The following is a 21,935-nucleotide window of genomic DNA, read 5'->3' as shown; positions in this document are numbered from 1 at the left end:
CCTAATTGTAGCATTGTAAATCCGTAGACTTACCGCTGAATCAGCGGGGCACAACTAGCACTTCCCTATAAAAATCTATTTGAATAACTTTGTTATATAATTTACTTTTCCATTAACAAAAAGCAATATAATATAAAAAATTATTTTCATGAAACAAAGTTTATCTTTCTTAAGTTTTTAATTAATATTATATTTCAAAATAGAGTTCTCATCAAAATTTTCTTACAATTAATATTTTTGTTGTTGTTTTGTTTGTTTTTTTGAGGGGAGGGAAATGGTTCTTACCTTTTAAATTCTTCACGTCTCTCAACTAGCATAACTTAGTTAAATTCGCCTTCGCTTTCCGAAGTGTTAATAAATTATTATAACCTTAATTTGGCCCGGCATGGCCTAGCGCGTAAGGCGTGCGACTCGTAATCCGAGGGTCGCGGGTTCGCGCCCGCGTCGCGCTAAACGTGCTCGCCCTCCCAGCCGTGGGGGTGTATAATGTTACGGTCAATCCCACTATTCGTTGGTAAAGAGTAGCCCAAGAGTTGGCGGTGTGTGGTGATGACTAGCTGCCTTCCCTCTAGTCTTACACTGCTAAATTAGGGACGGCTAGCACAGATAGCCCTCGAGTAGCTCTGTGCGAAATTTCCGAAAACAAAAACAAACATTTCTGTGGAATGTGTTGATTTTCAATAATGTATAATAAGTTGTGCATACATAATAAACTCCAAAAATATATGTTTCTTATATAGAGCATTGTTTTAAAGTGTCTTAAATACGAAAAACAAGTGCTCGAAACTTTAAACGATGAATCACTTTATTCTCAATAATGTGAAATTTTGTTGTGTTGCTACTTCCGTGTGAATAACTTCCTTATTTAATTTGTGTAACCACGCTAATTCGAATCATTTGATCTAGACAAATCTAGATCTAGACGGGTAAAAAACTACAAGTGAATCTACTGGTTAGATACGTTATTACAAATGGTTTTATAAAGCATGTCTTTCACAATTTAATATTTATTAGCAAATAAAAGTTTTAATAACTATAGTTTCAATATAAAGTTATGCTTAACAGCTTTTCAGCTTAGTTTAAACATTCTACCTAGTAATTTATTCATGTGAAGTTAATTTGAACTTTTAATGTAATGACATTGCCTATTTTTGCTTATTATAAAATGGTAAAGTTTATTTTATGAAGTTCACATGACCAACACATTAAAATATTGGAATATATCGAGGCCTATACTGTTCGTAAACAGACTTCTTTTCTCTCGTTATATTAAAAATGCTAAAAGCAAAGTGAATGGTGCGACACGTTACCTACATAAGTAGTTTTATAATTTAATAAATATTTTAATATAAAACAGTTGTGTGTATTAACCCTAATGGAGCTGTAGAAGCGAAACGTTGGTTAAAATATTTAAAATATCATTTACGTATAAATATATCTGTAACGTATAGGCTTTTTTTTTTCTACACCTTTTATCTACATGGTTAAATTTGTTACAGCCGACAACACTATCAAGGGACAGCGTTACGTGAACACTACATGGGTCAAAATTGTTACAACTAGCAACAATGCCAAAAATTCAGTTGCAGATTAATTATCAAAACTTTAAACAATATGAAATAATTAATAGTCTCATTTGGACTTTACTTATTGATAAAATATATTTTATTACAATTAACAGCTTTTACAGTAAAAAAGGTTAGTTTTTAAAACAGGTATACGACTTTTTGTCATACATGTCCTAAAAACTAATCTTGCTTACTGTTAAAGCTGTGAATTGTAATAACATGTCAAAGAATGTTGTTTACTAACTGCTTCCTCTGTATAAATATAATAGTACTATTTGTTATCTGTCCATGTAACTGTTTCGCAGAGTGTGGATGGATCTTTACCAAAATTTGTATGGCGTTTCAATGGGTAAATTTCAGTCTGCGTTTTGCAGTTTGTTTCTCTTACATGTAATTATAAAAAAAAAAAAAAAATCCTGACCTAGTATGACGTTTTATTAATCATGAATTTGCTTAACTTCCATATAGGGGACAGGTACTCCAGCTAGTATTAAATAAATATATCATTGTTATAAACATTGCAAGTATAATAGTGTAACTAAAGGTATAAATAAATGGTTAAGACCGCTAATAGGGAAAAATTAAATAACCAACATAAAGACCTAGAGAAATAATTAGGTTCCTTGACCGACATATTGACATCATAATTATCTTTGCCTTTCAAAGACTATCCATTTTTCTACAACATTCTTAATTATTTGATGGAATGACTTTCCAGTTTTCAACGACCAATGTTTTTATAAATTAAGTTCATGATTTAATACGTCTCCTGTTCACCCTTCTAGGTTTTCCGCAATTATTGTTTTTAAGAGACTGGTTGTTCAGAGACAATTACGTTAATCGTCTTGTCTTCAAAAGCACTGACAATTTTTTAAAGTATAGAAAATGTCTACTTAGTGTCTTTCAGTTACAATGTTTAAAAGAAATTTCTAGAAGTCTTTCAGTTCGACTAGATTACCAGACATGTGTCAGAAAAATAGTTGTGTTTTTACCTGCTTTATTTGCTTATTTCAGGTCTCTGTAACATTATATACACGCCATTTACAGGAAGAGAAATATATTTATAAAGTAAAACTTGTGAAACAAAACTTTAGCATGTTTGTCCTAGTAATTTGTTAACTGTAAAGATTTGAAAATAGATTATCGATTCAGCACCCTCCGCAAGGGGCTCTAACTATATCATTGTTAGTACAAAGTTATACAACGAATCATTGCACTCTGTCCACCACTAGAGCTCAACCCTCAATTTTTATATATATTTTTTTTTTAGCGTTATAAGTTCGTAAACTTACAAGTGATTCATAGGAAGGGAGAAGGGATTTGGAACTTTTTAAAATGAAACTTAACTGTACTTGCAGGAAAATACGGTCCTTTCAAAACATTATTTGTGTCATATTATCACTGAAGAAGGTAGGTTAGTGTTGGGATGTGTTACAATCAAAGAAATTAAGATTGATGAAAAACTAATAGAACCATTTTAGATTATTTGAAAACTCAAAAAGCAGACAAGATTGTACAATATTCGTGCACATCAAAGAACATCTTAAACTTATGAACATTCATTTTTTAAAACAACACATGTTCACCTCTTCTGTTTTAGTGATAGAATAAGGCAGCTTTTGCTCAGAATCACTTAAATGTGTGTGTATATATATGTTTTTATCACATCGTAGGCTTCGTTGGAACTGTTGACTAGCAATGGAAATCATTCCGTTTTTGGTTCTGACATGTTATTTGATAGGAGCCACCTTAATTTGTGGAGGAGTCGGGTTGATATCAACCAATACGAGCTTCACACCTTGAAGCGATCGAATCCGTTGGGTTGCTTTTCTGCTTGTAGGGGTCGTGTCGATATTTACAGGGGGTATTTTAGTTGCAGTTGGTATCTTACGCCCCTGTAATGAGGCAAATGTGATTAAAAAAACAACAACAAAACAACTTCGCTAGAAGCCTGCTTTTTCGACCCTGTTTCCAAAGTGGGCAATGAGATAACAGAAAACACCAAGAACGCCGACTACCATGGCCCATGGTGGACTTTATGAAGAGCAAAAGTTGTATAAGAATTTTTAAGAGCACTAAAACATGTCAGTCTTACGAATTCACCCACCCTAGTACATGCCCTCACTGCTCTCTGGTATGCAGCAAACCTTTGATTTCCTACCAGATGGCGGAAAATGTTAGCGAGAGTCTTTCAGTGTAGTAGCGCGTCGATAATCAAACTAATGACAAATTTCCAAGCTTGGAAAATTTACCTTTCCTTATCCGTTTGGAAGCTTTCCAAGTTCACAACCAGAACTAAGATCGGTTTGTTTTTATTTAGTCGCCACTGATTGTTGGAAATGACAAGTTTTACTTTCTTAATTTGTATTCATGATAGTTTCTATAATTGGTTATTATTTCTTCTTATTTTATTATTGGATGGATGTATTTTCCTTTTGTATACAATTGTATTTTAGAATAACAGATACTTTATTGTATGTGCATTTGTTTTCTCTTTGATCTCAGGTTTATTTCTGTTTATCAAATCAAATTATTCATTTAGTTTGGTTTCTTTTGAATTTCACGCAAAGCTACACCATGGCTATCTGCATTAGCCGTCCTTAATTTAGCAGTGTAAGACCAGAGGGAAGGCAGCTAGTCTTGGGCTACTCTTTTACCAACGAATAGTGGGATTGACCGTCACATTGTAAAGCCCCCACGAATGAAAGAATGAGCGTGTTTGGTGCGACGGGGATTCGAATCTGTGTCCCTCGAATTACAAGTAGAGTGCCTTAACCATCTGGCCATGCCGGGCCAGGCTCAGTGATAAGTTGGGTGGCTTATAACACTAAAAACCGGGATTCGATACTAGTAGTGAGCAGACCACAAACAATCCATTGTGTAACTTTGACAACAAACAAACAAAATGAATAAAAATAATAGCAGTTGGCCGCTGTATTATATAAAGAAAGGCAATATCTGTATCTCAGAACGGCTGGTATGGATATTAATATTTTTATTGATAAGGAGAGAACATGAATATGACCTAGAAAGGTCGAAACGTTGTTCTCTCCTTATCAATAAAAGTGTTAGTACCCATACCAGCCGTTCTAAGATACATTTTTATTTCAAGTGAGTTTCTCGTCATCAAAAAAGACAATATCTGTTAACAGAAACTTAGGTGGATAGTGTAAATCGAAAAGTTGGTACTAAACGCATAGAAACACCTATTTATCGTTAAGTCGAAACGCAATATCCTTCACTTTATCTGTGGGGGCTTACATATATAATAAAGAATTCAACTATTCGGTTAAGAGTAATCCCTTAGGCATTGAGTGCCACTGACTAGACGCCCTTCATTGGGATAGAAGCTTTAAATTAGGTCTGAGCCTCAGGAGCCCTTTTACCTAGCCATTTAACCCGTTTGATGTATTAGATAATATTCGAGATGAAAATAGTGACATTATTAATAACCAGCAAGAATCGTGGATAGCGTTAATTACCTTATAGTCTGACGCTTTTGAGACTCGTGCACATCCTTTTTTTACAAGAGAATTGACTAGTTTTTAAAAAGATGGCACAGTTAATTTGTTTTTCAAGTTGGTACTTGAGTATAAATGAGGAACATGAGGTAATTCAAGGTCTGGTTTTCGAGTGTAGAGAGAACGTAGCCAGTTAGGCATCAAGGTCATTCGTGTTTTGGAGAAAAGCAGTCGAAATACGTTTTGTTATGCATTTCGCATAGGAAAATAAAAATTGCTTCAATTTTGTATCTCTCAGACACAAAAAAGTATGGAAATAAAAAATGATATGGAAATAAATGTTTCCATATATTATCAAACGAAACTTTGTGAGTTTTACCATAAATTATTTTCGTATGAACGCTAAAAATTTGTTTCTTTTAAAGCACAAAGCTACACAATGCGGATATCGAAAACCGAATTTTTCGCACAAGTTTTCAAACGTACTGTTGAGCCACTAAAAGGAACATAAGTGTCAAATAACAGTAAGATTTAAATGTGTAATGTTTCTTTTTTATTTTACCCCTTCCCGCACACCTACATACGTGTAGAGAAAAAATAAAATGTTCGGTAAGATACTGTTTTTACATCTTCGTCATAAATGTGTCGAAAAATATTCCAGTTAACAATAAAAACCAAAATTGAGAAAATATCTTCTGCTCGCTTCTTTCTTCCAAGTTACAGTTTAAACGCCGAAACCTGATAAAACCATTTCATAGCCATTGTTGACGTCTGTTTATTATTGTGTTGTCATGGTAACAAATCTGCAGCTGTTTCTTACTTTCACGACGCTGAGATGATTCTTTCAAAGAATTTTGATTTTTTTTTAACTATATTCGTTAATTAATAATAACAACTGGTAAGACGTTGTACGTCATACTCAAGAAGTCGGTAAATGTATAAGTATAAAAGTTAACTGCTAGTCTCCGGTAAGTGTCGTGGCGCTTTTACGAACTTCGAAGCTGGTTCTCGCTCATGACATCATGCATTAGTGTCAAAGTACTCTGTTAGAGGGCGCTCTGATATTCTGAAATAGTGACAAACTTCGTGCAACAGCAATTTTCAGAACTGCTTTTATTTTCGACTTACTTAGCTGTCATAAAATAGAGCAGTAGCAAAAGGTTGAGCTCAATAAAGGTAAGGCGTTCGTTTTATGATTTTTGTCTGTATATGTTACGTGTATCAAACCAACCTGATGCGAACAGCTCTTACCAACTTTGACAGTGCTGATTGCATGTTAAAGGGAAAAATCAATACATTTCTTTAAGTCTTAAGAAATTAAATGAATTACCCATCATTCCTCAGTATGTCCGCTTTCCTTCAAAGAGTCAAAAACTAGTTTGACATTCAGTTTAAAATTATTAAATTGGGTACGTTTCATTTTTTACGTCATCTGCGAGTGTGGTTCTTGTCGTCTGTATCACGAGTCATTCAAACCAAATTAGACCCGGCATGGCCAGGTGGTTAAGGCACTTGACTCGTAATCCGAGGGTTGCGGGTTCGAATCCCCGTCGCACCAAACATGCTCGCCCTTTCAGCTGTGGGGGCGTTATAAGTGACGATCAATCCTACTATTCATTGGTAAAAATGTAGCCCAAAAGTTGGCGGTGGGTGGTGATGACTGGCTGCCTTTCCGCTAGTCTTACACTACTAAATTAGAGATGGTTAGTGAAAATAGTCCTGTTGTAGCTACGCGTAAAATTCAAAACAAACCAAACTAGATTAATCGCCGGCATAAAAATATGTTCATAATTTCAGGATAGATGAGCACATGGGTTATATGGGTCTACATACAAACTACCTTTCAGAAAGCTTGGTTGTAAACAAGCACAAAGCTACACAAATGGTATCGAAACCCGGTTTCTAGCGTTGTGCGTCACTGGGATAAAGAGATAGAAAGCTTCTCAAATGATAGTAACGATGTCACCTTACACGTAGTCGGACACAGGAGGACAGATAATCGATTTGAGGACGTGCTCGAACGAATAATAAGCATGTCAATAGAAATCAATATTACGCTATCCATCAAACGAACTAAAAAATTTAACTGATCTATACATAAATAAGGAATTTTGCTATGAGGAAAGAAACTCAAGATTTGTTGAGTTTTTTTAAATTTCGCGCAAAACTACTCGAGGACTACCTGCGCTAGCCGTCCCTAATTTAGTAGTGTAAGACCAGAGGGAAGGCAGCTAGTCATCACCACCCACCGCTAACTCTTGGGCTACTCTTTTACCAACGAATAGGGGGATTGACCGTAACATTATAACGCCCCCACGGCTGAAAAAGCGAGCATGTTTGGTGCGACGGGGATGCGAACCCGCGACCCTCAGATTACGAGTTGCACGCCTGAACTCACCTGGCCATGCTGGGCCGAGAAACTCAAGAAGTGGAAACTTCTACCATTAGATGTAGCCGGAAGAATATGTACTGTTATAATTGGTTATAACGAAAACAATAAAACACGAAATTTATTACTCCTACAATACATATTTTTTATGATTTTCCTGCTTGTTTCCATTTGTATTAACAGTTATAACCTATGATTTATATTTTACACTATTTATTTTATCCTTACAGTTCAGTTATCATTAAATACAGTTGTATTTAATACAAAACGAACCTTATGACTCTAATCCTTTCATAGTACTCTACAGTTTGTGGTTGCGATGGTTCTTTTCTTTTATTGAAAATGATACTAGTATGTGTGTGTATATATATATATATATATGCGCTACTTTAGACGTATAATTAGATTTGAGGGTAGATTGGTAGAGATCCTGATGGGTGATAAGACCGAACCCAGTATACCATACTTCATATTAATGGACATAAAATATATCTAACAAAAATAAAACGCACAAGTATGATAAAAAATATTTTTATATTTCGTGTAAAGACAAGTAGGAATCAATATATACGTAGCCTAGCTAGCTATATAGTAATATATAAAGTTTTAATGATACAAAACATACTGGCCCGACATGGCCAAGCGTGTTAAGTACAGATAGCCCTCGAGTAGCTTTGTGCGAAATTCAAAAAACAAACAAACAAAAAATACTAAATAAAGAAACTCAAAACTACAAAACCCGAGTCGCTTAAGATTTTTTAAAAATTCTTTTCTTCTGTGGCTCAGCTTAGATAATTACAGTGATTTGCCTGATAAAATTTAAATTTATTATACTTTTATAAATACGGCTTCTGTTTTTATTGTTTATTTTTAACTTTTTATAGTTTTACTTAAATATCTTAAAATTTTGTGTTTTTTCAGGGTTTCATTTTTAATTTTATGTAGATACCTTTTAAAATCTGTTTTGCGGAGTTTCCGCTTTTAATCTGTAATTTAATATACTAACACATTACATATTCTCTGCACGCTAATTTTCCTTATGGAAATAATAACAGGTTCAAAACATATACTCTTCAAAACAAGAAACGCAAAAGGGATATTTTTTGTTATTTTAAAGAGAAATATATGTAATAACGTTACAAGCTCAGAGTATGTGATGTTACACGTGTTAAGGCACTGATTGTCAGACCAAAATGACAATAAAAGTTGTGCACTTTGAAAACGGAGGAAAACATCGGATTTTTCACCAAAACGCATTCGTGTCCAATAAATCTGTTTGAGAGATCTGCATTTTCTGCAAGTGCAACATGTGCAAAATCCCTATAAAAGTGACGGGTTCTCGGTTTCCATAGCTCAGTGTTAAACCACCGACACGCAATATAGTTACGCCAAGACTGACTGAAGCACAACGCAACAACGCCATTGGTCGCTTGGAAGCAGGCGAATCTCGATCAGATGTTGCCAGAGCTGTGAATGTCCACCCAAGCACCATCACAAGGCTATGGAATCGTCACCAACAACATGGATCAACTCGTGACCGTCCACGATCTGACAGACCTCGTGTGACCACGCCCGCGCAAGATCGCAACATCCGGTTACGTCACCTTCGGGATAAGACCACCACTGCGACGTCTACTGCCTCAACCATACCAAGGCTGCGTAGGATTTCCGATCAGACAGTACGCAACCGTCTACGAGATTCTTAGGCCCCATGTGCAACCCATCATTGTGTACGTCAACGACGTTTTTCGACATGACAACGCCCATCTTCACACAGCCCGACTCACCACTGTCTTCTTGAGACACCACAACATCAACGTTCTTCCATGGCCCTCCAGATCACCAGATTTAAACCCCATCGAACATCTTTGGGACGAGTTGGACCGACGTCTGCGACGGCGACAACCTCAACCGCAGACTCTACCTCAGCTTGCAGCAGCTTTGCATTCCACAGGATGTGATTCGTCATCTCATCGCTTCCATGGGCAGGAGATGTCAAGCAGTTATTGATGCTGACGGGGGGCATACTCATTATTGACGTTGAGTGACGTTAAACATTAACTAGTGAGCGTGAACTTCGCCTTTGCAGACTTTGGATGTTCAGCAGTGAATGTGCAAAGTTTCACACATGTTATACAAAACTACCCGGAATAAACTTGTTAAAAATTTGTCTCATGTTTTGCCTTTTGCGTTTCTTTTTTTGAAGAGTATAGTTTTATTTATGTTAAATCTTTCTAAGAGCAGCTAATATTTTATATGAAACTATAAATACAAACTTACCACAAACGGACAAAATGTTTTTGTTTTGTTTTTTTCCTTCAGGTTAGTTATTCCAAAGCAATGCAGTCGTCATAAAATAACCACAGATGTCATATCTAAATGTCCATTTCCAATTTCTTTTTCCGATGTTTATTGGAGAGAAAAAACGATTTCATTTTGTTGTTGTTTTTTTGTATCGGCAAGTGTTTTAACAGTTTGTCTGTTCAAACCGAAAATGAGAAACCCTAGTTATGTAATATGACTTTTATACACAAATAGTTTAGTAAAACTTGCAGTTTGAATTGGGTATTCCAATAACTAACATGAACAAAGAGAAAAAAATTCGACTCGCAATCTGACTGTCGCAGGTTCGAATCCCTGTCACACCAAACATGCTTGCACTTTCAGCCGTGGGGGCGTTATAATGTCACGGTCAATCTCACTATTCGTTGGTAAAGGAGTAGCCCAAGAGTTGACGGTGGGTGGTGACGACTAGCTGCCTTCTCTCTAGTATTAGGGAAGGTTAGCGCAGATAGCCCTCGTGTAGCTTTGCAGGAAAGGGCTGAAAGGGCGAGCATATTTGGCGTGACGGCGATTTGAACCCGCTAATCTCAGATTAGGAGTTCTGCGTCCTAACCACCTAGCCATGCCGGGTCAAGAGAGAGAGATTTTAAAAACATCAGTAGACCAATCCTTCTATTTCATTGATTACCCGTATAGGCAGCGGCTCTTGCTGTCTTCTCCCTTGATAGCAGTCTTGAATCTGGTCTGAACGTAGTAGTTGCGAACCTGTTCGTTAAATCCCAGTAGTGTTAATATTTAGTGGTTGAAAATAACAAATAATGTTTTATCGACATGCTCTACTTATCAATACAAATTTGTTTTGAACATTTGCGCAAAACTAGGCAAGGATAATCTGCCCTAGCCATCCTTAATTTGTAACTATAGACTCAATGGAAAGCAACTAGCCAGGAACACCCTCCGCCAATCCCTACGACACTGCATTCAAATAGTGTTATCACTTGAGGTCCTCTAATCATACAGTGTAACCTTTTGAAGTACTTTAATCGAATAGTGTGGTTTGACTGTCACTTTTATAACACTCACGGCTTGAAAGTATGAAGTGCGATTAGGCACAGTATGACCCAACCTACAGTTCACCACGTCTAGTCCTTCAATTAAGCAAGCATCTAATGTTCAATGAACCAATCTCAGTAAATCTTTTGTTTTAGAAGTGAGTGCTATGTTGTATTTATCTTTCCAATAATTAATCCCAAGTGACGCTAAATGTTATTTCTAAACTAAAAAAAAATAAATCAACCTTTGGTTATTTTTCTCAATACTTCTTATTATGACACATTCATTTCTGAAACGTTATAAGTGTAAACTGTTGGTCAAATTTTAGTTCGACCAAAGGAAATAACGTTCACGTTTCCAAAATGCCAGAAATCATTAGATTCCGTTCTGTTATGTAGATGATAAAAACTATGACAAACAGCTGACTTAGGACTCATTTTATTAACACGGTAAGCCTTAGCTGTGTTACAGCGTGATGTTAATTAATTTTAAAAAATTTCGAACGTTAAAGTAATTTAATTAAATTCAAGTTAATTGGAACTTTAGTGATACGACATCAACTATGTTACGTAACAGCAACAGTACACTCTATTATTTAATTATTTTAGCCTTATCATATTTTGTGTATTGTTAAGTCGTTGTTTAACCTTTCACAGTACATTCGTGAATGAAGTAACCATAATTGAGTAGTACACCCTACATAGTACAGTCGCAGACTGTTACATAATAACGCCTGTTTAACTACACCTAACACATTACTGTCACAGTGTGTCCAATATTTTTTTAAACGACACCTTACATTGTAGGCTCACAAAATATAATTTTGTAGACTCATAAAAATAATTATTATGCAACTGTGCTCAACAGAATATCTTCGTTTAGTGTTAGATAACGATAGTTATTTAACTACACCTTCTGTATAATTCTCGCGGACTGCTAAGTAACTAATTCTTTAGTTACACCTACACGCAGAATACTCGCAGTCTATTTAATAACAATAATTATTTTAAACACGCAACGTAATGTGCTAACAAACTTTACAATAATATTAAGTGTTAAATTAGGCCCGCCATGACCAGATGGTTAACGCACTCGACTCGTAATATGAGGGTCGCGAGTTAAAATCCCCGTCACACCAAATATGCTCGCCCTTTTAGCCGTAGGGGCCTTATAATGTTACGGTCAATCCCACTATTCATTGGTAAAAGAGTAGTCCAAGAGTTGACAGTGAGTGGTGATGACTAGCTGTTCTCCCTCTTGCAAAATTGGGAACGGCCAACGCAGATAGCCTTCGTGTAACCTTGCGAGAAATTCAGAAACAAACAAACAAAAAAATCCCAGTGTGTTCAGAAGTTATTAAATAATAATAGACTCAGTATAGCAAAAAATAACCTTATGTGTAAGTTACTTTGTGAACTTACCTTTTAAACGTTTAATATTATTTGTACAATATCAGCAATATCACAGAAATATATTATTTTAATTTTACTTTTGAAAAATCCAGTGGAAGCCCTCTATAGCAGCCACCTTCGGGACTGAGACAAACTGGCCTGATTAGAGGGGTTCCACTGTACATAATTAGGGATTATGTAAACAAAAAAAGGGACTGTGATTGAATGACCGCTTTCAAGGGGTGACCGCTTAGAAGGGTTCCACTGTAACATAAAAATTGCTGTTTTATGTGTCAAAATAAGAAATTTTCAAGAAATTTAAAAATGTTTGTAATTTTTCACCAGGCTACACAACGTATATTTGTTCTCTGCCCACCAGAGGTATCGAAACCCGGATTCTAGCGTTGTAAGTCCGCAGACATGTCGCTGTACCCCTGAGGGAAGGCTTAAGAATGTTGTAACACTACCGTGTCAAGTTTTTATACTTGTTCATTCGGTTTTATAAAAATAACGAATTTAATTAAACTTAGTCATATGATCATAAAATAATCCATTTATTGTTGTTATTATTACTTCAGCACACTACTAATGGAGCTAGAAGTTTAGCTCGCTGAGTTGTATTGGTTTGTTTGAATTTCGCGCAAAGTTACTCGAGGGCTATTTGCGCTAGCCGTCCCTAATTTGACAGTGTAAGACTAGAGGGAATGCAGCTAGTCATCACCACCCACCGCCAACTCTTGAGCCACTCTTTTACCAACGAATAGTGAAACTGACCGTCAAATCATAATTCTCCCACGGCTGAAGGGGTTAGCATGTTCGGTGTGACAGGGATTCGAACCCCCTAACCCTCAGATTACGAGTCGAGTGCTTTAAGCGCCTGGCCATGTCGGGCCAGTTATATTGGTAAGACTCTTATTAAGCACTTTAATTATCACGCCATCAAACTTCTGATTCTTAACAGCTGTGTTATTTATTACGTTGGTTAAGCTTCAAGTGGCTTGAATAATCCTGTTAAAAAAAACAATATAAACAGTGCGTATAAATATTTTTAGCCTTCAAATTTATTTATTTTTATTTTTTTAGAAATCTAAATAAAGTAGAATGTTTTGTGTGTATGTGTACTGGAACTTTGGTTACTTTTAATATCAGTGGAAGTCGCCACTTGAAGAGAGCACCGTTTAGTGCGTTCTGAAATCAAACAAGGAACAGTTAAGAAAATATTTCTTTTGAAATAAACTAATCTGTGTACAATTAAAGATGCCTAATATACAGTTGACTGCTTTGTTGATTGACGAAATATTTTGACGTCAGGAGAAAATTTAATGCATGTTTCATACATCTATAACCTGTTGGCCAATACGTCATATTATTTAAAAGCGTTTTTACCCTATTCTTTCTTTTAAGAGTTGCTCTAGCTTGCAATGTGAGTTGGAATACAAAACAGTTTCTGTTGTATTTTCTTGCTTGTGAAGCTTTGTACTTTGTTTCTAGTGCTGCAAGTCCGCAAACATACCACTGTGTCACTGGAAGGCATTAGGCTTATTGTTTGTTTGTTTGAAGTTAGTCGCAAAGCTACACAATGAGCTATCTATGCTTTGCCCACCGCGGGTATCGAAACCCTATGTCAGATATACCACTGTGTCACTGAGAGGCTATCAGGCTCGTTAATAAGATTATTTTGCATTGCTAGCTTAATACATACGTTTAAAAATATTTTTATATGATTTACACAGAAGGTCAACACTGTTATTTCTTTAGTGCTGCTTTCGTTAACAGTATTGGTAGAAATGTTTAATACCATTACGTTTTTTAAAGATTATTTGCTTCGCTTATTTATTATATTGGTTTAAAACTAGCCTAAATCTCCTAAGCTTACCTTTACCTCGTGATAAATTATTAAGTTTACGGCCGAAAATACCATTATTAACGAGAATACTCAACTGATAAAATAGTACATATTTTTATAAGCAGGACGTAAGAACGGTGTGCTTATGTCTTACTCTTTGTCCATCTGATTTTGTTTTCTTTTTTTCAATTCAATTACATATTTTGCTTTAGACAGTAGTTCATGTTAATTAATAGTAGAATTAGATACATTTTAGTGCAAGAACATTTATACAATGTGTCAGTTATAAAACGTTAATGTGTTCAGAGCTTCCGAACACAAAGTTGGTCTTAAAATATCCATAAATTCAAATCACAGAAGTGTGTCCAAAATGGGAATATCCCTTGCAATTAACAGCACTAGGACAAAGAAAGATCAACGTGAGACGTCAGAACTATCTAGAGAAAGACCTGCAATAAGTCGTACTTCAGCCGTAGTAAGCAAAGTGCGGCATATTGTAACAGATAAGAATCTATGAATGCACAGATTAGTTGCAAAAGTTGTCCTAATGATTTAGGCAACAGTAGGTAGCATAATCAAAAAGGATCTCTGTCTGGAAATGAAATCAATAAGGTATAGGTCACAGAGATAAATTTATCCACAGCATCTTCTGCAGCAGCCTCAAGGAACTGAAGAATGAAACTTACATTCATGCTATTCCAAATGAAGTCGCCCGACAGTCGATTTGTTAGCGTAAATGGCGGATGGTAACGATTAGCTCTCTTATTTCTAGTCCATAATTCAAAATGAAGGAGAGTAATAGATACCCTTAGCAGCTTTACCATAAATGCTAAACAAATCTTTTTTTTAACTGTGAAATAAGATTCCCTTTGCACGAGTGCAACTTTTGTTGTTGTAACATGAGAATTCCACATGTTTACTAATTCATGTTAAAGTTTTCATCTTATTATTATATTTTTTTACAAGCTATCACTTTGTGTTTAATCTCCCGCTCAAAGTGTGTGTGGTTTCTTATAGTAAAGCCACATCAGGCTTTCTGCTGAGTCCACTAAGGAGAATCGAACACCTGATTTTAGCGTTGTAAATCCGTAGACTTACCGCTGTACCAGCGGGGAAACCGATCTAAGTAATCTAAACGTTAAAATATATTTTTGGTTTGCAAATACAGTTATTGTGGAAAAGAAAGATGTCTTTTGAAGTAAGAAAATTTAAGAAAAAAACACTGAAACTCAATATAAGCCAAAATATTCAGCTAATTGTAGTACACGAATATTTAAAAAAAAAATTAATTTGGTAAAATTGAGGCACGTGTGCAATTTTTTTAAAAATTATCATTAGTCTTATAAGAAAGTTCCAGAAATCCATAAAGAATTTAATAACGTATGTAATACTCTTTAATCTCATGTCGTGATTATACGATAAATGCACGAAGTACAGACCTAGTGACGTAGTATTAAAAATAAAAATACATGTATCATAATCTTCAAGCATCACGCGCTCTATTGTTCCTGCTACACGCTCGTCCCTTAGCAACGAATAAACAAAATCAAAACATCAAATCTTCGTGCTTTTATGACATTGGTCAACAATATGCCCTTATAAGCTGTTGCATAAAACCATCAATATGTTTTCGTATATGTTAATTAGATACATGCCTTGTTTCTAAAAATAATAATATCCACAATGGAATTATATTTTATAACCCAGAGTTATGTCTTATAACCCCAAATAATCGTGTCTTATAAACTGAAGCGCTTGAAGACGCCTTAGGAAGGTAATTATTAGTTGGTAAAAAAGTAGCCCAAGAGTTTGTGGTGGGTGGTGATGACCAGCCGACTTCCATCTACTTTTACACTGCTAAATTAGCGATTACCTTCATGTAGCTTTGCGCGAAATTCAAAAACAAACAAACAAAAACGAAATATAAAAATATGATTAAAAATTTAATATCTTACAATTAATTCTGCCGTATTATGAATTTTGCAACGTTTCGTAAGGATTTAGGAATCACGACTTGGTTTTTGAAAAGACACTCAAGAAACAGCTCGGGTAACAGTAGCCTTAATCATTAAGTTAGTTAGTTATCACCATTAGATTCCATCAAGGAACGTAGGGCCGCAATCGCTTGCGGATTCTTCAACAGGTATTTAAGTGAGCAGGTTGTTAGCCCGCTGCACCGAGCCGTCCCTAATTTAGCAGTGTGAGACTAGAGGGAAGGCAGCTGGTCATCACCACCCACCGCCAACTCTTGGGCTACTCTTTTACCAACGAATAGTGGGATTGACCGTCACATTATACGCCCCCACGGCCGGGAGGGCGAGCATGTTTAGCGCGACGCGGGCGCGAACCCGCGACCCTCGGATTATGAGTCGCACTCCTTACGCGCTTGGCCATGCCAGGCCATAATCATTAAGAGATTGCAGTAATTTTTAAATTATCGAAGATTTTTATAGTTTTATTTTAAGAATTTTCCTTAAAAACTCCACACGACATATTTACACAGCCACTCTAATTTTAAACTGATTAACTAGGAAAAAGGCAGTTAGTCAGTAGCACCTACCGTCAACTCTTTGGATACTCTTCTCTGACCAGAAATTTAAATGTGAAAGTCACTGTCAAAGCTCATTTGTAGCTCTAAAATGCGTTTTTGAACAAGTCGTGAACCATGGATCCTTTGTGTCAGTCTTGACCCTAAAATTCTCAAACCATTTGTTTAAAAATATTTTGATATAGATAATTTGGAGACAGGGGGAAGGAACTGAGAATAAAAAGGAAAAATTGGGAAACTATTCTGTCTTTTGACATTTTGTAAGAAAGGATAATGTGTATAGATGTGGGAAAGTCGCAAGAAACTCTTGTTCCAGAGACTTTCGGGAACTTGTTATGGCATTTAATACGACTCTATATTTCCATTGTTTGCCTGAGAACGGCGTTACGTTCGTTGCTACCACAAAACTTTCAGTTAATCTTTAATGAAATAGTTTTAAATTTTCAAATCCATTATGTCGTAAGGAGAACATTGTTCGTTTGTTTTGTTTTTCAGCATTAGAGTTTTCCAACTTTGTTTTTCTTGGTGAACCTGGTGTTTGTTTGCCGTCAACTCTGAAGGTGAAAATTTAGTTTTTAACACCCTTGTATTTTCCGTTTAGTCTTAAAGACAACCGCGAATTTTAAAGGGTTTTTTTGTCTTGTTTTTTAATTCTACATAAAGTTACTCTAGATTTGATATGATTAACAACATCCATGGCCAACTTTTGGGCTATATATGTTCTTTGCCAACGAAAACTGGAATTTGAAAGTCGCATCTAACGCCCTAGCAGCTGAAAGGGCTCTGATTTCTATCCTGTGACCCGTAGATTTTAGTCGTTTGTTCCAACCTGCAGGTCCAGATCTTATTAATACTAGTGCCTTTTATTAAATTCTAAGGACAACTTTCGTTGTTGTTGTTTAATTACGTTAGTATTTTCCAATAAGCCTCCCGCTAGTACAGCGGTAAGTCGTCTACGGATTTACAACCCTAAAATCAGGGGTTCGATTCCCCTCGGTGGGCTCAGCAGATAACCCGATGTGGCTTTGCTATACGAAAAACACACACACATTTTCCACTAAGGATAACGTCAAGTTTTAATCAACCTTATAATTATCTATTAAATCTTAAAACAGCTTCTTATTTTGCTAATGCTAAAGTTTCCCATTAAGCCTTAAGGACTACCCCAATTTTTATTGACCACATAGTTTTCTGTCCAATTCTGAGGACAATTTCAGTTTTTGTTAATATCTAGGTTTTATAGCAGAATATGGTTGAAGTAAAAACTATTTCGGAAATGCTCTTTTGACATACAACATGCATCTTCCATATTTCTTCACGTTTTTCTCCGTGACTTTTTACAGATTTGGCAATTTTATTTTTTTTAATAGAGCAGCTAACTGACAGTTGAAGCACTGTAATGAAACCGGGAATACGAGGGTGTTATGGAGCCTCCTGTGCGGCTACGCTCACTGGGATCTTGGTGGTCGCTGCTGGAGTGATAGCGATGGTCTTATCTATTTTCCGATCAACTACTGTTACAGACCACAATAGCTGGTGGTTCCTTGTAGGTGTTTTGGCAGCTGGGTTTCTTTGTCTGACACTAGGATTCTTAGGATGTGCGTTTGGATTCTGTTGCCACCTGGCGGAAACTTCAAACGAAGCAGCTGTCCATCCAGTTGAAGACAGGAAGATTTTACCTTCACAACCAATTACTCCTTTCCATACAGCAGTAGCTCCTCCTCCATTCATGTATCAGCCACCATCTGGACACATTCAGGCCTGGTCCCCTTACCATCAGGAATCAAATAATCTACCCCCCTCCCATCCAACAGATGGCACCACCAGCGGTGGTCGAAACTTAAGACAAATTTTGATATCAAAAACATTGATCCATTTGACAACGTCACAGGCCGTAATAGTTTTTGTTTATTATTTCTGGGACATAAAAGAGGGGATAAGACAATTAAGCTGTTAGTTTAGCAAACTTTAAATAAAACTAATGACTGAAACGTAAATAAAACAATTTGACCAATACTAGGATTTTCTTCACGGCTGATTTAAATTAGGTTATGCTGCCAAATAATTAGGAATACATTCCTTTCAATTATTAATATCAGTGTTTTAATAAAACGTAATGAGTTAGACCATCACTTCAGCAGTTCACTGCTCTAAGGACAACCAACTGTCGAAAACTTAGCAAATGAATCCGGAGAGGTCTGAGTCAATAGTCCCCCACTGGGACAACGGTAAGTCTACGGATTTACAACGATAAAATCAGGGGTTCTATTCCCCTCGATGGACACAGTAGATATCCCGATGTGGCTTTGCTATTAGAAAAAACGCACATTGACTCAATAGGTGTGCAGGGTTTCTACAGTCCATTTGTCTGGAAAACAATTTAAAGAATTTAATTCAAGGATACTTTTGATGTGTTACCATTGAAAATTCTTTAAGAATCATCTCAAGATTTAGAATCTCGAGAAAACTTTGAGCACTTCGCTACGTATGTCATCTTCTCGCATATTTCCTAATTGATAATGAAAAATGAGGAAGTTAATGGGACTAATGGATTACACAGATTTTAATATTTTGGTATTTTTTAAAAATTCTAACCACGGAACCAGTTGAGAATGATGGTGGGTGGCATCAGAAGCGAGCTTTCCCTTTGTTTTACAATAGCCCACAAAATATTAATTCTATAGGAATCATGTAACCACTCCAGAGGGCGTTTTAACCAATAACGTTGATTTTCTGATTTTGTTTTGTTTGTTTGTTGTTAAGCATAAATAAAAGGGCTTATCTGGGCTTTATCCGCCACGGGTATCGAAACCCGGTTTCTAGAAGTATAAGTTTGCAGGCATACCACTGTGCCTCTAATCTTCTGACACAACATGGCATACAGAATGACATATCTTTTGATATTGTGCTTGTACTTTTTTTTTTCCTTAATGGTTGGATTAGCTACTAGACTAAACTTCTGTAACTATTGTCTGACGTAAGCTTTCTTAGTCCCCTTGAAGAACGTTTAGGTATCTTAAATGTTTGGTATGATCCCATAGCTAATAATAATATGTCATAGAAAACGTTTTGGCTTTAGTACAACCTCATAATAAATTAGGAGAAATGTATCGGTTAGCAATTAGTCATAGTAAAGTGTTGGTGTTTACCACAACAACCAGAAAAGGATGTTGTGAGAAACATTTCAATATTTAATTCAACAGTATAATTAATTAAAAGAAATATGTCAAAGCAATGGCGCTGAATAAGGCATACAAAAAGTTTAATATTTTATAAGAGCAATACACACTACAGATATCTGAATGGATCATATGTTTTGATATCGGAACCTCTGCCTCTAGAAGGGGGTTTTCCTGTAGTAACGTGGCATCAATATATATTGTAAGTCATAAATAAACTTTAAGGCTTTTAGTTAACGTAAATTATTAAAACAGTACCTGTTTCATTTATCGTAATGGAGATTCAAGTATGCTAAGTTTTGGACTTAATTAAGGCAAATCTATTTAGTGTCGTTACTGGTAAATAACTGTTAGCACAAAACTGATGTAGTTTGCTTTTTCCTTGTGTATATATATATATTTCCTTAAAACGAATTTTTCGTGTCGTCATTTGTGGTTTCGCATATTGTTGATAGTTAATGACAGATTTTAAGATATATATTTAACTAAATATTTTCCACTTTTTCTAATAATAAACCGTTTATATATTGGATCACTGTCCTTATACGTGTAAATGTAAAAAAAAAAATGTTCGATTTTAATTCAAAAATATCATTAAATAATGTAAAAATATGAAGTGTGTAATTATCTGTTGTTTTTCTTTGTGTGCTCTCTAAGGTGGTGGTAGTAAAACACAACGAATGAACCCCAGGTTTTGGCTATTTAGCTAAAATACAATATAAGGTCTCTAAAATCAAAAGCATATCGCTAGAGCTAAAGGTGGTATTGTGGATTGTTTGTAAAAAATTAAATACGTAGATGATGCATTACTACTCATTCTGTAGCTTTGCACGAAATTCATCAAAACACCAAAGTCAAACTATTTATCCTCTATCGTTTTAATGTTCGAGGTCGGCAGTATTTTAACCTAAACTAACCCTCACAAAAGTATGAAAAATATTACTAAATATATGGTACTATTAATTAATAATTTCAATATACATTTATGTTGATCGTTCTCGATCTTAGGGTTTTACACTTGAGGTGTAATTCGTTAACTCAAACAAAAAAAAAACCTTCCAAAACTTAAAGTACTAGAAAAACAACATAAAAATATATATGGTATAGTATTTGATTATTTAGTGGAAAACAGAAATTAGTGGTATTTCAAATATTATTAGGACTATTTTATTGTGTTTTTGGTTAAGTGTGACAACTAACGAAACACCTAGAGGGAGAAATCTTAAGATTTTATAAAACTTTTTTGCAGCGTCCAAACACTCATGTTGTGAAAACAAAAACTATTTAAGACGGACTCACAATAAAGATATACTGTGCTCGAAGATTAAATATATATTATTGGACAAAGTATTAGTTTGAATTCTAAGTGTGAGATATCTTGTTGTATGCATTACTAATATATTTTCACGCAACAAGATGGTAAAGTTGACATATTTGTATTAGTTCTGAACACTTGAGTGAAATGAGTTAAAGCTATTTCAAGTTTAGCTCTAACTAAACGTATGATAACCAGCATATGAATTTATCAAAGAACTTTCCAAAATTACGCTGTGTTAAACAATGGTTTAATCGAGAACTATTAGGTTAGAAACGATCAGTAAGTTACTTTCTAACAATGGTTAATAAAATTTTAAGTTATGTATTGTTAGAACGTATTATAACCTTACACCCACTTAATGAAATATGTTACTTTTAAACATGATTATATTCAATGATTAACAACACAGATAGCAAAGCAGGCTTTAGAAATACGTTAGAATGCAAGTCTTTTGCTTGGACAAATTCGAAAAAGTAGAGAATCTAGAGATAGACATGAGCAGAGACGTTGTATGGAATAACTTGTTTAAACAAAATTTTAAAAAATACTTCAACAGAAACAGCTTATATCTCACACACACAAAACACGTAGTTAAAACATAACATCGTAAGTCACAATATTTCTTCATATATTTTTCGGATAAGAAATTGTTCCGCCATTTTTCTCTCCGTTTATCTTGTACATTATCATACAAGAGAAAAAATAATAATATTCTGAAATATACTGAAATGATGTAAGAGATGTATCTTAAGGATTTCATTAGGCTTAAACTCCTACAGTAAAAGTTCACTGTTTAATAAGTAATGATCTAAAGAAAAAAAGCCACATCAACTTTTACTTTCAGAAATTCAAGTGCAAATTTTATGGTAGATCTTTATCAAGGAAAAACGAAAAGGAGG

At 35.3% G+C, this 21,935-nt stretch overlaps 1 protein-coding gene across 1 annotated transcript; it reads left to right on the top strand.

The window, feature by feature from the left end:
- The first annotated feature begins 5,999 nt into the window (after positions 1-5,999).
- LOC143229022 (uncharacterized) lies at positions 6,000-18,854 on the top strand. The gene is made up of 2 exons (XM_076460667.1): positions 6,000-6,205; positions 17,910-18,854. The coding sequence occupies exon 2, from the start codon at positions 17,939-17,941 to the stop codon at positions 18,494-18,496; it is 558 nt and encodes a 185-aa protein (XP_076316782.1). The 5' UTR covers positions 6,000-6,205; positions 17,910-17,938; the 3' UTR covers positions 18,497-18,854.
- The last annotated feature ends 3,081 nt before the right edge of the window (positions 18,855-21,935 follow it).

This window comes from Tachypleus tridentatus, chromosome 10 (genome assembly GCF_004210375.1).
Source record: "Tachypleus tridentatus isolate NWPU-2018 chromosome 10, ASM421037v1, whole genome shotgun sequence".
Lineage (NCBI taxonomy): Eukaryota > Metazoa > Arthropoda > Merostomata > Xiphosura > Limulidae > Tachypleus > Tachypleus tridentatus.
The sequence above is the reverse complement of the archived record's forward strand: the minus strand, read 5'-3'. Positions and strand labels throughout refer to the sequence as shown.